Below are 17995 nucleotides of genomic sequence, written 5' to 3' on the forward strand. Positions count from 1 at the left end.
AAAAAAAAAAATAGAACAAATACTGACAAGAGTGTGGAGAGATGAAAACTCTGTGGAAAACATATGGTGCTTCCTCAAAAGGTCAGAAATAAAAATACCTATGATCCAGCAATCCCTCTATTTGATATATATCCTAGAAAATACAAGAACAATGACACAAATGGATATATGCACAATCGTGTTCATTGTAGCACTCACTATTCTCAATAGCAAAAATACAGAAAAAGTCAAAACTGCCTGTCAACAGAAGAATGATAAATAAACTTAGGGACATACAAACAATGGAGTACTACACAACCAATAAATTAGTGATAAATTTTCAAAACACCTCTCAACATGGATAAAACTAGAAGACATTATGCTGAGTGAAATTAGTCACAAAAGGAAAATGTTTCAGGCCACTACTGTAAAAAGTAAATAAAACATTTTAACTGTATAAGAAACATTCTTTGAAGATTACCAGGGGTAGGACAGAAGGCAAGAGGTTAATTCACCTAGTAAAGGGTGAACATGTTAACATGTTAACATGAGTAAAAGGGAAACTAATATATAATGAGAGAAGTTGACAAAAAATTTATGGAGGTATGGGAAGACATGTAAGGAGCATGATGGTTCAAAGCTACAGAGGTAAATACTGTCATACATAAGAGTCCTGGTGTGGCACCACAGGATAAGCACTCAACCTCAAGGTTGCGTTAAACTGCAAGGTCAGTAGTTCAAACTCACCAGCCGCTCCTCGGAAACCCTATACAGGGTCACTATGAGTCAGAACCAATTCAACGACATACAACAACATGGTAGATAGAGGAGTCCTGGTGTGGTGCTATGGGTTAACATGCTAAACTGCAAAATTGGCTTGAACTGCAAGGTCAGTAGTTCAAGCTCACCAGCCACTACTTGGAAACCCTATACAGGGTTGCTATGGGTCAGAACTGACTCGATGGCACTTAACAACAACAACAACAATGTAGATAGTTGGATAGACACACAGGCTGATGGGTATGAGAGGTGTGGGAATACATCCACAAATATATACAGGTTTGTTATAGAGGGTATTTATACATGGTACATTTGCTGCAGATATATCCATGAATGTGATAGAACATACAGGGGGCAAAGTTATGAAAACATCTTAGATATAACCAAATACTTTGAGTCACTAGACCTGGGAGTTCTCAGGACCTTAGTGTTGCATAACAGAGTCCACAAAGACAATGTTCTACATCCTACACTTCAGTGAGCAGCAAGTAGGATCTTAAAAGCTTATGAGCCCTCTGCATTACATAAGACTATAGGTGGAATCCTGAACAACATCCAAAATCTTCAGAGGTGGGAAATTTCCTCTTGAAAGGACGGGCAGACTAGCCTGGAGTGGCTAGAAGAACAGAAGATACTTCTTAAAAGAAAGACTAACAGGAAAAATACAAAACCATAGAGGCAGACCAACTGATTACTACAAGAACAAGCAAGTTACCCATCCAGGAGACATCAAGGCAAGTGGTTAGGTCCCCTCAGAGTAAAACCCCTTCCAAGACTAAGACTCAATGGGAATACACACTCTGATTGGTGACCACGTTCATCACCGATAAGGGGAAGTGAGGGAAAAACAGCAATGAAGCTGCAAGCTAAGCCTTACAACACTCAATAGACTCCTGTGAACCTGGGTGGAGTCCTGGTTGGCCAGCAGTGTGGCAAGACCTGAGGACACTTGGGCCCAAAGTCAGTGATATAGCCACAGAGGACTAGAGTGAAGAGTGAAGCATCCAGCTGATAAGAAGAGAGGACATATGCACAAGAACACCCACACTTGCAGATAATACCCACTTGACCTGGCTTCAATGACTGGATGATCAGAGCTTAACTAGAAGAAGAAAGAAGAGGAAAAAAAAAAAGAGTAATCTGATAAAATTTGATGAACTTGACCTACACTTATGGATGTAGTAGCTCAAAATAGGGAACAAATCTTTACAGCAAAGATCATTCCCACCCTCTCCATACACAGAGTAGACAGGGATGGGCAATTTGGTCATTGGCTACCCAAAATGGAGGGGCTACAAAAGCAAGAAGTGACTGGCTTACAAGGTTTCAAGAACCTAGATCCAGAGGGTGTGGAGGAAGGTAGAATCTCCACTGAGTGTTATCCAATCTGTCTAGGTGAGGCTGATGAAATGAAATGCAAATGGGTCTCTTGTGATACAATAGGGAATAACTGTTATCAGGACTGATTGTGAGGGTTGGAAATGTAAAGGTAGACGTTTTATAGCAAGGAGGGGAGTGATTAACTTTTCAGTTTAGGAGCAGAGGTCCCTGGAAGAGAAGCAGTGATGCCTGAGATGGAAGCAGAGACAATGACATGGAGAGATGGAGCAGCTGGGGACTTTAGACCCAGAGAGGGAAAGGGGCTATGTGCTGACGACGGGGGTCAGGGAGAGGCTTGTATGATATACCTTTTGGTTGGCTGATGATGCATGGAGGGGATTGTAACCAGGGCAATGAAATGATATATGATAGGATGAATGTAAAACTAATGTTCTCCCATGTAAACTACCACATAATTCACAATAAAACATTTTTTTTAAAAAGCTTATGAGCAGCCATCTAAGGAGCAACTACTGGTCTTTCCCTGTGCAGAGGAAAGAGGAGTGATGAAAAATGGAGACTAATGGAATCAATGAGTCAAGGGAGTAATGGACCAGTTGAACATCTATCTCTATAACTCTGAGACCAGAAGAACTAGATGGTGCCTAGCTACCACTACCAACTGTTTTGAAAAGGATCACTTTAAAAGGTCCTGGATAGAGTGGGTGAAATATGTGGAACATAACTCAAAAATCATAAGAAAGACCAGGCTTACTGGTTTGATAAAGACTGGGAGACCCCTGATACTAGGTCCCTAAGTCAACTTTCAGGTCTAGAACTAAACTATTTCCCATGACTTCATTTCCAGTCAAACAATACATAGATCTTCTAGTGGTAAAACAATACTAGTTAGGTACGAATACCTCAAAATAATCAACAATTTGAGATCAAAAGGGCAATACTTACCAAGGACAAGACAAAGCTCAGAAGTGCCAGAAAAGGAGGAGGAATGGAAAAAAGAGGCACAGGGAGGAAGTAGGATAAGTGATGTTACAATGAGGGGATTGCAATCCATGAGATGAAACCAAATGTATATGGATTAGCGAATGTAAGCCTTCACCCAATTCACAATAAAAAAAAATCCTTTAAAACAGTAAAGTAAAGAAAAAAAATGTATAAGGGGTGGTCGATTACTATGCCTGATTTACAGATGGAAATAGAGGAACCAAGAGAAGAGGTAGGTCACTTGCCCAAGGCCCTGGCCACACACTTAAAAAGCTACACAAATAACCACTACATTCTTCTGCCACCCAAATGCCTTCACCACAGGCCACAATGCCTCCTTTTAATGATAGTTCTAGTGGTGAGAACAAGCAGGAGACCACTGATGACCCTTATAAGAACAGTTTTGGGAAAGCAGTGGGAGTGGGGGTACAGGTCGGGGAGAAGTTTTTTAAAAAAACAAAAGTAAAAACCAGTCTTCATTCCGGGTCTTACAGAAACAGACTATTGGCTGCATTTTTACCAGTTGGGCAAGGTTGGCAATGCTACTTTAGAGCTCAATGCCACTTAGAAGTATGACACCTTGGGCAGGTTACCTAGATAAGCCTCAGTATCCTCAACTACAAATAAAAACCAATTAATTAAAAAAAGTTTATCTCCAAAGTACAGTTTGGAAACTGACATTATTAACCAACATTCACAACTAATTGTTGTCAAAGATAACAACAGCACTGTAATCACACGTGGTGCGGTGCCATCAAGTTGGTTCTGACTTACAGCAACCCTGCACAGGGTTTCCGAGAAGCAGCTGGTGGGTTTGAACCACCAACCTGTGGGTCACAGTCTAGTACTTATCCTACAGAGCCACACCAGGAACCCATAATCACACATACCTGTCCTCTAATGTCTATATCAGCATATTTTTGTAGAAGGGCTCGGACAATTTCAACATGACCACCTCTCACAGCGCCAATCAACACGGTATCTCCACTCTGAAAGAATCAAAACACAAAAAAGGTGAACTGATGAGAGAGAATAAACACTTTTGAAGTTTAGGTTAATCATTAATTCAGTTTTTTTCTGAAAATCACTTGGAAAAAATGTCACTATCTCAAAATAAGAAAAAAAAAATTTTTTTTTAATTAGCTAATGTTGATATCTGATATCAGTAACATTCATTGCAAGGAACAGAGGGCTTTATGTCTCAAAATGAAGACTCTAAAATTCCATGACAAAAGTTTAGAATGACAAGTCACCCAGAATAAGCATTCTTTTTGAATGCAACTACCCATTACATATATATATTAAATAAGTCAAGACTGCTACTGTCAGTCAGCAAGATGATCAATAAAAATCTCTTGGAATAATTCTGTACAATGAAAGCCATGGATTCTAAAAAAAAGGGAGTTTGTTGTAAAGCTAGATCCAGGAATAGTGGTGGGTATGTCAGTAGTAGAATTTGGTCTTCCATGTATGAGACCCAGGTTCGATTCCCACAATGCACCTTCAATTGGTCAGAGAAGGCTTACATGTCGTTACAATGCTGCAGAGGTTCCAGAAAAACTTCTGGTCTAAAATGAACTGTAAGAATGGCTCAAAACTCTACTTCAGAAAATCTGTCAGTAAAAAACTCTGTGGATCACAATGGTCTGATCCATAACCGGTGGGACTGGTGTAGGGTTTTATATGCTATGCATGAGTTCACCATGAGTTGTGGGCACACTCAATGGTAATCACTGGGTCTCTATCCACACTTAAAGGAGAAGGTTGGTTCCTAGACCAGTACCCATGTAACTTAGCAGTTACAGGTTAATAATACATAAGACAATCCATTCCCTGGTACAAAGCTCAAATATACTTCACTGTCTCATGAAGACATCTCTTTGCCCTGAAATTATTTCATCAAGCAACACTCTTCCTACTCTTGCAAATTCTGGATTGGATATTTTGGCAAAGGGCACAAATATTTTATCATTTACTGCTAAACTTATCTTAAAACTTAAAATGTTATCTTAAAGCAACTGTATGTCATATATGAACCATCTTAAAATGCAGTTAAGAAATTCAGGTAATCTTCCATGAACTTTGTCATTAGAAGACAAATTTCAAACAGGTAACCTACCCTATCAGGTATGTTCACATATGTTCCGGCATCCAGTAGATCCTGTACAATTTCTGTATGTCCTTCCTTTGATGCAATCATCAAAGCTGTATTTCCATCCTTGTCTGTTAAATTTACATTTGGATTCCTCTTCAAAATTTCTTTTACTGATTGTGTATATCCTCCTTTTACTGCTACAATAAGTGCAGTCATTGAATTCTAAAAACCATTCAGAAAAAACCCCCCAAGAAATTAGTTCATTCTGAAAAATATGATTTATACCATAATCATAGAACACTTGTTGTCAAATAGATGCTCTATAATCAAATAAAATGTCAATTAAAAAAATAATCAAACACATACCAAAATGGCTAGGAACCATACTCTCGTTTCTGAACATATATTAATTCTCTTAGGCAAGTAAGGTTGTTAGGACTTTAAATTCCCTAAAATGATTGTGGACTCAATTACAATGTGAAAGCTTTTTTAACTCATGTAAGGGTCGCTATGAGTCGGAACCGACTCCATGGCACATAACAATAACAACAACAATGAAGTATAAAATAGTTGACAAGATGCTCAGAATTTAACACCATATTCTAAATAAAGAGGCTCTGGTGGCACTGCAGAATAAGCACTGGGCTGCTACCTGAGGGGGACAGACAAAGCCTTCTGCTCCCCAAAAGATAAACAGCCTTGGAAAGCTCTACCAGGTCACTATGCACGAGAACTGACTTGACAGCAGTGGGCTTGAGACTTTTGGATATTCTAAATAATATAATAGAAAGTAATAAGATTCTGGCTTCAAACGATGAATTTTTAAAATAATAACACCTATAGGAGAAACTATAGAATACTTCAAGAAAAAATGCAATGTACTCTGGTGTTTCTCACCAATCTACAAACTACATTTTCCAAAACTGTCTTAATTTAAATGAGTCTTTTAAAAGATACATATTTTGAGTAAATTATCTATTTTGAGATATCATATTATTTGCATATGGAAATATTTGGTTTTTGATCAGTACCCAAAATGGATTCATAATCTTCAGATTAAAATAAGTCCTCTCAAGTTCTTTCTCATAGGACAAGTTGCTCATCCACTTTATCAACAATACAGTGAGCCGACTTTTGCAGGCCAGTCAAGGCACTACTTCCAAGGATGTTTCAGAACCCTGCTTTATCACTACACAGCATTCAAGTTCAGCAACTAGTAGATTTTATCAATGGAAAAAAAGAAACAAAAACAAGAGAAACTGCTTTATATTATCCTAAAAAATCAAGTAATATTTAAAGATTTTATTCTTCTTTCATTATAGCTAGACATGTAGTAATCCCTCATTATCCATCTTGGAAAAAAACCCTGGTAAACTATTTCCAAAAAATCAGCCGTTCAAAATCCTGTGGAATACAGTTCCACTCCGACACACATGGGGTTACTGTGCCTGACAGCAACTGTTCATTTGGTTTTTAAAAAATATATTACTTAATTATTGTCCCTTTATGTATATCATTACAAGCCCAGGGGAAATGCAGTTAGACTTCTCTGGTCTCCCCAGCACAACTAGCACAAGGCTGAGTACATAGCAGGTGCTCAATAAAGAACTAACAACCTAATCAGTAGGAAGTAGCCAAGCAACTTTTAAGCTGTCTAGATTCTGACCAGTGATTTCTCATCTCTATCTGTTTAATGAAGCGGGAAAACACATCACAACTAAAAAAATTGTTTTAAAATTAAAATACAATTTTAAAGAAAAGGTATTTTAATAAAGAAAAACTATAAGGAGCTCTGGTAGCATAGTGGTTACGAATCAGGCTGCTAACCTCAAGGTCGGCAGTTCAAAACTACCAGCTGTTCCACAGGAGAAAGACGAAGCTTTCTGCTCCCATAAAGATATGCAGCCTCAAAAACCCTGCACAGGGTGACTATGAGTCAGAACCGACTCCACAGTACTTAACAGCAATAACATATTATAAATATAAAATATTTCTATATTATATAGACTTTTATGAATATATTCTTAGGGTATATAAATTTTGGGAACTTATGACTCTCTATAAAGAATAGCTACATTATCTTAAAATAAATTGAATAATCTTAAATTGTTTGAAATACTTTTAATTATATGTGTTGTTGTTGTTAATCCTGAATAGGGTTTCCAAGGAGCAGCTGGTGAGTTTGAGCTGATGACCTTGCAGTTCAAACCAACCTTGTGGCCAATTGCTTATCCTACAAGACCACACCAGGACTCCTTAATTATATATGTTGTTGTTAAGTGCTGTTGAGTCGGTTCCAACCCTTAGCGACCCTATATAGAGTTTCCCAGGAGCTGCTGGTGAGCTTGAACCGTGCTGACCTTGCAGTTCAAACAGCTTTGCAGTCTGGCGCATGAACTCACATCACCACACCAGGACTCCTAATTGTATATATAGTCTAATAAAACTGATTTATCAGGATAACAGAAGGAGCTCTCATAGTGTAGTGGATAATGAGCTGGGCTACTAACTGAAAAGTCATCATTCCAAGCTATCAATCACTCTGCAGGGGCAAGATGAGGCTTTCTGCTCCCGTAAGGATTTACAGCCTCAGAAACCCTATACAGGGTTGCTATGAGTCAGAACCAAATTGACAGCATACAGCTACCACCATGAGGATAACAGACAATGTTCATTTTTCTATACATCACTTAAGAACTGGAGGGAAATTTTTAAAGTTACATAAAAGAAAAATATTTTTCTCTCATAAAACCAAAACCCTATTTTTATTGTTGTGAAGTGCCATTGAGTCAGCTTCAACTCATACTGACCATGTATAGGGTTTCCAAGGAGTGAGTGGTGGGTTTGAACCGAAAACCTTGCGGTTACGAGTCCAGGGCGTATCCTACAGCTCCCCACCAGGGCTTCACATCTCTATTACCAGGGGTTAAAATAGAAAAGATACTTACAGCTCCTTCTTGATCAACATCAGCTCCCATGGCCAATAAATGTTTTACACATTCCAAATGACCCTTTCGTGCAGCCCAAACCAAAGGGGTGGTTCCATACTATTAAAACAAATAAAAATGTAAATTATCACCACAACTGTAATAAAAGAAACAGAGGCTAAACCTGCATTTTAATCAAAATCACTTTGAGGATTCTTATATAATTGTTTACACCAATTACTTTGATCCTAGAGAAATCATACTTCTCATTTCTCGTGACTAACCATTGCATGAAATGTCTTTTACTTATAATGTGACAATTTTTTCATCATAAAGTCATGTTGTGTGCCATCAAGTTGGTTCTGACTCATAGCGACCCTGTCTAGGGTTTCTGAGAGCAGCTGGTGGGTCTGAACAGTTGACCTTGTTTTAGTAGGCCAGTGATTATCCTACAGTGCCACACCAGGGCTGATTTTCAAAAAGTTTTTATTACTGTCCATATATCTTATAAAACACAAAGTTCAACGTAGACTATAAACTTAAATTGTAACAACCATGTGCCAAACCCAGTTCTGAGCACTTTATACGGATTAGCTCATTTCATCCTTATCACAAGTTTCATCACATTTTTCCTGGTGAGAAAATGGAGGTCTTGAGACATTAATTAAGAGGTTCAAATCACAAAGCTCTAGTAGCTGAACTGATACCCAGGAACCCAGCAAGCTTGGCTTCAGAGTCTATGCTTTAAAAAGCACACCAAAGCAGCTCTGATCGCTGACAGCCCAGACCCTATACTCAAAATTACCTTTCGCAAAAACTTGAGTTCAAAAGGCATCAAAGAATATAAATCATGCATAAAAGCAATAAAGTATGTCAGAGAAGACTGGCAATCAATAAACATATGAATATCCCAAGGGATCTTTAACTACATGGTGGTGGTGGTGTGCTGTGGAGTCAGTTCTGACTCATAGAGACCCTGTATAGGGTTTCTGAGGATGTAAATCTTTACGGGAGCAGAACGCCTCATCTTTCTCCCGCGGAACAGCTGGTAGTTTCGAACTAGCTGACCTTGCGGTTAGCTACCAGAGCTCCTTTTTAACTACATGGAAGATCTCAAATTGAAATAAACATTTCCTTTTCCAATAGAACGTTTTGTATTTATGGAAATGCTCTGTGTGTACTTATTTAAATTTAATTAATTTCATCTACATAGCCTTATGTGGTTAGTGGCTGTGGTATTTAGCATGACTCTAGAAATGTCAGACATCCCCAAAACCACTGATGAAATCTGTAACCCTCATATGACAGTCAGAATCACAAGGCTACCAATACAGCAATAGCAACACATGAGAGCAAAAGCCTAACAAAGAACATAATAAGAGGAAGTCTGTGATTATGATCACTGCCTTAACATATGTTTAAAGAAACTGCCCAATTCTCTTTTCTAGTTTCCTTGTTTGTAGGTAACAGTTTTTCTCACTGAAATGCTTTCCCTAACTCTACCAATCAAAACCTTAGACTCCTCAGAGATCCCACATGTACACATTCATCATTCAAGAAGCCTTCTTTAAATATGCTAATTAAATTGAGCTCATTTATTACACTTGATTTTTACTCTTATAGAACTGGACTATAACATATTTTAAAATTTTTTATTGTGAAGGTTTACAAAGAAGATAATCAATTTTATATTCAACAAATCTTACACTTCATTTCACCTCAAAGATTACAATCCCCTCAATGTAGTACAGTTATCTCACATCTTCCCTCTGGTTCCTATTTCCATTCCACTCTCCTTCCCATCCTCTCTCAATTTTGTCTTTAGGGAAATGTTGTCCTTTTGATCTTGAATGATTGGCGATTCCATGATGAGCATACCTTATTAGTGTTGCTGTCCCCCTTATAAACCTATCTACTGCCTGGCTAAACACTGGGCCACAAGGGTGATTTCTGTTCCAGACCTGAAGGGTGGTGGAGGGCCATAGCCTCAGGTGCCTCCAGGCTTTCTGACCAGTAAGTCTGATTTCTCTGTTTATAATTTTGAGTTTTGTTCCACATTGTCTCCTACTCTATCTAGGACCTTCTAATGTGATCCCTTTCAGAGCAGTGGTACTAATAGCCAGGCACCATCTAGTTATTTTAATATCAAAATCATAGTGACTAATGTTCACCTGTTCTCCTGGTCCGCTGGACTAAATGATTCCAAGCATCTCTAATTTTCCTTACTCTTCTTTCTTCCATACATGGAGAGACCAACAACTGCTTGGTCTTAGATGGCTGCTCATGAGCTTTTAAGATCCTAGTCACTACTACCCAATGTAAGATGTAGAACACTGTCTTTGTGAACTATGTTATGCCAGTTAGCCATGATGTCCCCTAAGAATATGGCTCTGTGCCCCCAGGCCCAAGAACTAATTCACTGCCTTAAGATGTTAGACAATATCTAAGTTTTCATTATATTGCTCCCGTATGCTCTACCACTGAGTCTTGGTGTGGTGCTGCAGGGTAATGCACTGGACTACAAGGTCAGTTTGAACCGCAAGACTGGAGGTTCAAACCCACCAGCCACTCCTTGTAAATCCTATAAAGGGTTGCGATGGGTCAGAACTGACTCAATGGTACTTAACAACAACAACATGCTCCACCACATAAATAGGTGTGTTTGCAGCAAAGACAGACACCTATGTATAAATATCCTTTTAAGCCCTTATATATTTGTGGGTACACTCCCACTTGTGCTTTCATACCCATTCAACCTGTGTGTCAACCCATGAACCTACCCACAAAACACTGTTGTTCCAGGGTTGCCTTTCTTGCACTATTTACCTCTATCCACTTTATCCCTTGCATACCTCCATGTCTTTATCTGTCTTCATAATTCTTCTGCCAACCTCCTCCTACGTGTACATTGCCCTCCCTGTCACCTAAGCTTACATATGTCTACCCTCTAGTCAGTGAATCACTCTCCCTTCCATCCTACCCCTGGTAACCATCAAAGAATACTTCTTTCAGCATGAAAACCTTTGGTTGAATTTTTACAATATTGGTTTCATACAATATTTGTACTTTTGTGATTGATTAATTTCACTCGGCATAATGTCCTGTAGGTTCATCCATGTTATGAGACATTTTGCAGATTCATCACTATTCTTTGATGCTGCGTAGTATTCCATTGTTGTGTATGTTGTACCCACGTTTGTTTATCCATTATGCCATTGATGGGCATTTAGGCTGCCTTCATCTTTTTGCAATGGTGAACAGTGTTGCGATGAACAGTGCTATGCATATATCTACTTGTGTCCCAGCTCTTACTTCTTGTGGATTTATACCAAGTAGAGGGATTACTGTGTCATGGTATTTCTATTTCTAACATTTTGAGGAAGCACCATACCACTTTCCAGAGGGTTGAAACATTTTGTAGTTCCACCAACAATATAGGAGGGTCTCAGTCTCTCCACACTCCCACCAGCATTTGTTTTCTGTTTTGAACTTTGCAATTAATTCAAGGTTGAGATGGTATCTCATTGTTTTGATTTGTATCCTACAGCTAATAATCGCAAACACTTCTTCATATGTTTGTTAGCCACCGGGTATCTTCTTTGGTAAAGTGTCTGTTCATGTCCTCTTGCCCATTTTTTAATTGTGTTGTCTTTTTCTTATAAAAGTGTTGTAGTTTTAACTTTTAGAAACTACAGGTAGTACAGCATGCAACATTTTATCATTTCTACCCCTTCTCCAGCTCCACATCAGCCTGTTGTTGTTGTTAGGTACCATCAAGTTGGCTCTGACTTATAGCAACTTTATGTACAATAGACTCAAGGCTCCCCAGTCCTAGATCATCATCATGACCATTGATATCTGTGAGTCCACTGTGTTGGCTATTGTCAGTTCATCTCATGGTGAGTTTCCCTTCTTATTGCTGACACCCTACCAACCATAATGTCCTTTTCTAGTGATTAGTCTTTCCTGATGATGTGTCCAAAGTAAGTGAGCCAAAGTCTCACCATTTTGAACTTAAAGGAGGCATTTTGTAGCAGATTTGCCCAATGTAGTATGCTACATTCATTGATTTATTCACTACTTGATTTATTTACTACTGCATCCATGGGTGCTGATTATTGATCCAAGTAGAATTAAACCACTAGTGTTAAATTCTTCTTCATTTATCATGTTATTTATTGGCCCAGTAGTGAGGATTTTTGTTCTCTTCATGTTCAGGTAATGAAACTGTACTACTGAAGGTAGTATTCTATGACTACCTTCATCAGTAGTTTTTCAAGTGTCTACATTTATGGAAAGCAAGGTTGCATCACATACAGATAATAGATGTTAATGGTCTGCCTCTAATCCTGATATCGCATTCTTCATCATACAGTTTATCTTCTCTGATTATGTATTCAGCATGTATATTGAATAAGTAAGGTAAAAGGATACAACCTTGTTATACACTTTTTACATTTCTGAACCACATAGTATCCCCTTGTTCTGTCTGAAGGACTGTTAATCCACATACAGGTTATATATGAGCACAACTGTCTGTAATTCCCACTCGTTGTAACATTACCTATAATTTACTATGATCCACACAAATGCCTTCAGATAGTCAATAAAAATCAGGTAAACATCTTTCTATTATTCTCTACCTTCAGCCAAGATTCATCTGATATTTACAACGATAGTCCTCATTCAGTTCCCTCTTCTGAATCCAACTTGAATTTCTGGCAGTTTTCTGTTAATGTATGCCTATAGTCATTTTTTAATTATCTTCAACAAAATTTTGATAGCATGTGACATTAATGATATTGGTTAATCACCTTGACATAGTCTCAAATAGAGATCTCTTCCAGTCACTTAGTCCAGTAGCCGTCTTCTAAATTTCTTGACATAAATTGTGTAATAAGGTTCTCTCTCAACTTGACTAGGTCAGGATTCCCAGTGGTTTACCAGTTAAGATGTGCTTATTCCCATGGTGATGAAACCTAATACAGGTATAGTTAACTCTATGATGATTGGCTATGAGCAGCCAATCAACTGAAAGGATGTTTCCTTGGGGGTGTGGGCTGTCCCAATATAATGGACATGGGAGAGGGTTCTCTCTTCAACTGAGAATCTGGGATTCTGCAATTGTGAACCATTTCCTTGATAAAATAACTTTACATATAAAGTTTTTATTGACCTTGAAGTTCAAACCACTCTTGCAGTCCAGTGCATTAATTTGCAGCACCACACCAGGCTTCCATGTTTGTATATATAGACTCCTGGTATGGCACTGTAGGATTAGCACTGGACTGTGAATCACAGATCTGCAGTTCAAACCCACCAGCTGCTCCTCGGAAATCCTACATAGGGACGTTATTAGTTGGAGTCTACTCGACAGTGCTTAAAAACATCATATATGTATGTATGTGTATATGTATATGTACATATAGAATCCTGATGTGGCGCTGCAAAATAAGCACTGAACCACAAGGTCAGTTTGAACCACAAGGTTAGCAATTCAAACTAACTAGCCGCTCCTCGAAAATCCTATATAGGGTCACTAGAAGTCAGAACCGACTTGAGAACGTTTAACAAATATATGGTTGTTTTTGAGAGAGAGGTATTTATTAAGGAAATGGCTTATAACTGCATGGACTCTTGGTGTGATGCTGTAGGATCAGCATTGGACTGTGAACCACAAGGTCAACAGTTCAAACCTAGCAGCTGCTCCTCAGAAACACAGTACAGGGTTGCTATGAGTCAGAACTGACTCGAAAGCACTTAACAACAACATGTAACTGGTTTTGCTTCTCTAGAAAACCCAGGCTAAGACATGTGGTATCAAGAGAGGGGATTCTAGAGAAACAAAATCACAAGGATACGTTTTCTAAATCAGTACTTATGTTTGACTAATTTTAAAGGCCCCGATATAGGGTGGAGGCATGTCAGATCCCCACTTCATAAGAATTGGCCTTGGGCTTATTTTGAGTTTGGTTCTCTGTCCCCCTTGTCAAGTCACAGGAAGTCAGGCATGGTACCCACATGGTTTTTGAAGTTGACATCAGGAGTGAGATTTGTTGCAATGGCTCCAGACTCATGAAAACATGAGGTTTTTTAAGAGAAAGAACCAACAGGCATGGGAAGTGAAACTACTGAGTTTGGAGTTTGTTATCTATAGTGGATGAAAGGAATGCAGGAAGTAAGATGCTAAAGTATAGGAGAGAGCAGCATCTTCTGTAGCTGCCTAAAGCAGATGTCAAGCTGGTTGAACTACGTGATTGATCTGGACCCAGGGCCTACTGGAAACCACCCTGCCACAGGCCCAAGGTCATAAACATGAATGGGGTTAGTCCAAAAGATAAGAAAAGATTGAACTAAAATGTTTTCAAACGTTTATGTGTTTCTTGACCTGGCTTCAATGACTGGATGATCAGAGCTCAACCAGAATAAAGAAGAGGAAAAAAAAGCATACTCTGATACAATTTGATGAACTTGACCTAAACCTATGGAAGCAGTAGCTCAAAAGAGGGAACAAATCCTTACAGCAAGAATCATTTCCACCCCCTCTACAAACAGAGTAGACAGGGATGGCCAACTTGGACATTGGCTACCCAAAATGGGGGAGGGGGGGGCCTACAAAGGCAAGAAGTGACTGGCTTACAAGCTTTCAAGAGGGAACCAAAATCCAGAGGGTGTGGAGGAAGGAAGAATCTCCAGTGAGTAGTATCCAATCTGTCTAGACAGGGCTGATAAAATGAAATGCAGATAGGTCTCTTGTGATACAATAGTGAATAATTGTTATCAGGACTGATTGTGAGGGTTGGAAATGTAAAGGTAGATGTTTTATAGAAAGGAGGGGAGTCATTAACTTTTCAGTCTAGGAGCGGAAGTCCCTAGGACCATCAATGGAGAAAGCGGAGAGCAGGACCCTACCCAGAGAAGCAGTGATGCCTGAAATAGAGGCAGAGATGATGACGTGGAGAGATGGAGAAGCCAAGGACTTGAGATCCAGAGAGGGAGAGGGGCTGTGTGTTGACGACTGGGGGTGGGGGGCAGACTTGCAGGGTATACCCTTTGGTTGGTTGATGATGCATGGAGGGGATTGTAACCGTGGCAATGAAACGATATACTATAGAATGAATGTAAAACTAATGTTCTCCCATGTAAACTATCACATAATTCACAATAAAACATTTATTAAAAAAAAAGACATAGGTTGAATAGGTAAAGGAGGAGAAAAAACGTTTGCATATCCTGCCTACTATTATAAAAAGACATACACGTGTGATAGAAATGAATATTGGGAATTAAGATTACAGAGGATTGGATATGCTAAAAGAGGAGTTAGAATTTGCTCAGAAAAACAGGCTTCTTGTTAAACCTTTGTGAGTATAGGACCTGTGGTGAAATCCTGAACTTTCAAAGTTAGGACATTTGCATTTGAAATGGCATGCTGACCAACCCAGAACTCTTGAGAGAACAGGAGATTCATGCAGGAAAAAAGTAGACAGTTTGGCTTTTTGAGTTTCAGAGGCATCAAGGTATGGAAAGTCAGCCAATCGAAGAAAATCCCCTTCTAGGACCGAAAACTAAAGGGAACCAATCAGCTATATATTTGTTGGTGACCACCAGGATCTACTTGTGAGTGGAATTGGGAGAAATGCAGCTATAAAGACACAGCTGAGTTTGGACATGTTCCAGTGGCATCCATTGACCTTGAGATGGTCAAGAGCATGAGTGGAGTGTGGATTCCTGCCTAGAAAACAGTGAAGCAGAGGCTGTGACATGGAAAGACAGAGCAACTGTGGACCCTAAAAGCACGGACTGAGTAAGGCTTTATGCCTATAGGGAAGAGGTGGACTTGACTTGCAGAATGTGCCCTTTGGAGATTTGAATGAATATATATCTTTTGCTTTCTTTTGCATTTGTGCATCAAATATTTTTGCTTGTTCATTTGTGACATATAAGATGTAAATGGCCAGTGAGTTTTCTACTGTACATGTTTTAGTTGTACCATATTAGGTGCAAGTATGACTTTACAAATTTTCTTTACTTAAAAATTATGCCTATGTTTATAGGTGTCAAGTTGACAAGGGTGGACAGTAATAGTTAGGGTTCTGTGTCAACTTGACTAGGCTAGGATTCCCAGTGGTTTACCAGTTAAGATGTGCTTATTCCTATGGTGATGAAACCTAAGACAGGTATAGTTAACGCTATGATGATTGGCTAGGAGCAACCAATCAACTGAAAGGAAGTTTCCTTTGGAGTATGGCCTGCTCCAATATAATGGTCACCTGGGAAAGGCTCGCTTATTTCAGCTGGAAACCTGGGACTCTGCAACTATAAGCCATTTAGGATAATAAACTGAACGCAAAGACAGTTTGAGCTACAAGGTTCGCATTTCAAACTCACCAGCTACTTCTAGGAAAACCTACACAGGGTCACTATGAGTCAGAACTGACTCAATGGACTTAACAACAACATAACCAGGAATGGTAGCTTTACATTTAATTTTTTAAGGAACAGTCATACTATTTTCCATTTTCAACAACTTCCAATTTTTTATGATTCACATTTCATACATTCCATGTTTTGATTACTCGTGGATGTTTACAGCAGTTACTACTCATTTAGAGTCACGCCTCATCAGCAAATGACAATCCTGAAGGCTTTACTCATTTCACTTCACTAAGGTTGACTCAATTTAAAGGAAACAGCTGGTTCTCAGTCATAGTCTGAATTACTTCCAACATGAGAGGCTCATCTTCCAGGACTATATACTGTTTTCCACTGGTTTACAGTGACTAATTTTCTGTCTATTTCCAGGCCTTCCTTTCTAGTTTTAGTTCAGACACTCTTCTGAAACTGTCCACCATGGGTGACCCTACTGGTATTTGAAATACTAATGGCAAAGCTTCCAGCATCATAGCAATACAGAAGCCCTGAAGTAAAACAAATTGATAGAATCACTACACATTCATCAGATAATCTCACGTTCATCATTACAAAAAGTTCTTAATATCCATCAAGCACTTTCTACTTCAAAACGTCTCTGTTATCGTTCTCAGAATGATTACAGAGAGCTTGTAAGCCATTAACTCTTTCTCTCCTTTTTCTCAAATAGTGGACTCTGTTCTTCCTATTCTAATTCCTTTTTATGTTCTCTGAACCCTATTTTCCTTTGCTTCTTCTAGAACCTTATGCAGTAATCACCTAGCTCATCAGTCTTTTCTTTTTGAGTTCCTCTTTCTACAAATAGGTTTCTCTTATACTAACAAAGGATCCTGGTGTGGCACTGTGGACTAATGCTTCAGACTGTAAAGTCCTTTGAACTGCAAGGTCGATGGTTCAAGCTCACCAGCTGCTCCTTGGAAATTCTATACAGGGTCACTATGGGCCTGAATTGACTTGATGGCACTTAACAACAACAAATACTAACAAAAGAGCCCTGGTAATATTACTGGGTTAGGTGTTAGGCTGAAACCCACAGGAACTGTTCTACTTTGTCCTATCATGTCACTGAGTTGGAATCAACTAGATGGCAGTGGGTTGGGTTTTTGCTTTTTTTCTTTGACATCCTAACAAATTTTTCCAACAAGTTATCAATAATTATTATGATACTAATCACTAATCTTTCATTCACACTTTCAAAAGAATATATAATTGTTGTTATGTGTTTTTGAGTCTGTTTTGAATCACAACAACACTATATAGGGTTTCCGAGGCTGTACATCTTGCTAGGAACAGATAACCTCATCTTTCTTCCATGGAAGCAGCCAGTGGGTTTGAACTATCGACCTGTGATTAGAAACCCAGTGTCTCTCCTATAGGGCTACTAGCACTCCTAGAAAACATACTGACTACTTCAAATTACTTACTCTAATCTCATTAAAAACGGATTTCAATTCTA

The 17995-nt window shown here is 38.8% G+C and overlaps 1 protein-coding gene across 1 annotated transcript in view; it reads right to left on the reverse strand.

Moving 5' to 3' along the window:
- Positions 1 to 17995, reverse strand: part of KIDINS220 (kinase D-interacting substrate, 220kDa) — a 151173-nt gene that overhangs the window by 120331 nt on the left and 12847 nt on the right. The window contains exons 6-8 of the mRNA XM_006864003.1: positions 8128 to 8226; positions 5204 to 5401; positions 3975 to 4073 (exon numbers count right to left, since the gene is read on the reverse strand). Of these exons, the coding sequence (XP_006864065.1) occupies positions 3975 to 4073; positions 5204 to 5401; positions 8128 to 8226 (396 nt within the window). The remainder of the gene's footprint in view (positions 1 to 3974; positions 4074 to 5203; positions 5402 to 8127; positions 8227 to 17995) is intronic.

The sequence above is a fragment of the Chrysochloris asiatica genome, unplaced genomic scaffold (genome assembly GCF_000296735.1).
Source record: "Chrysochloris asiatica unplaced genomic scaffold, ChrAsi1.0 scaffold00058, whole genome shotgun sequence".
NCBI lineage: Eukaryota > Metazoa > Chordata > Mammalia > Afrosoricida > Chrysochloridae > Chrysochloris > Chrysochloris asiatica.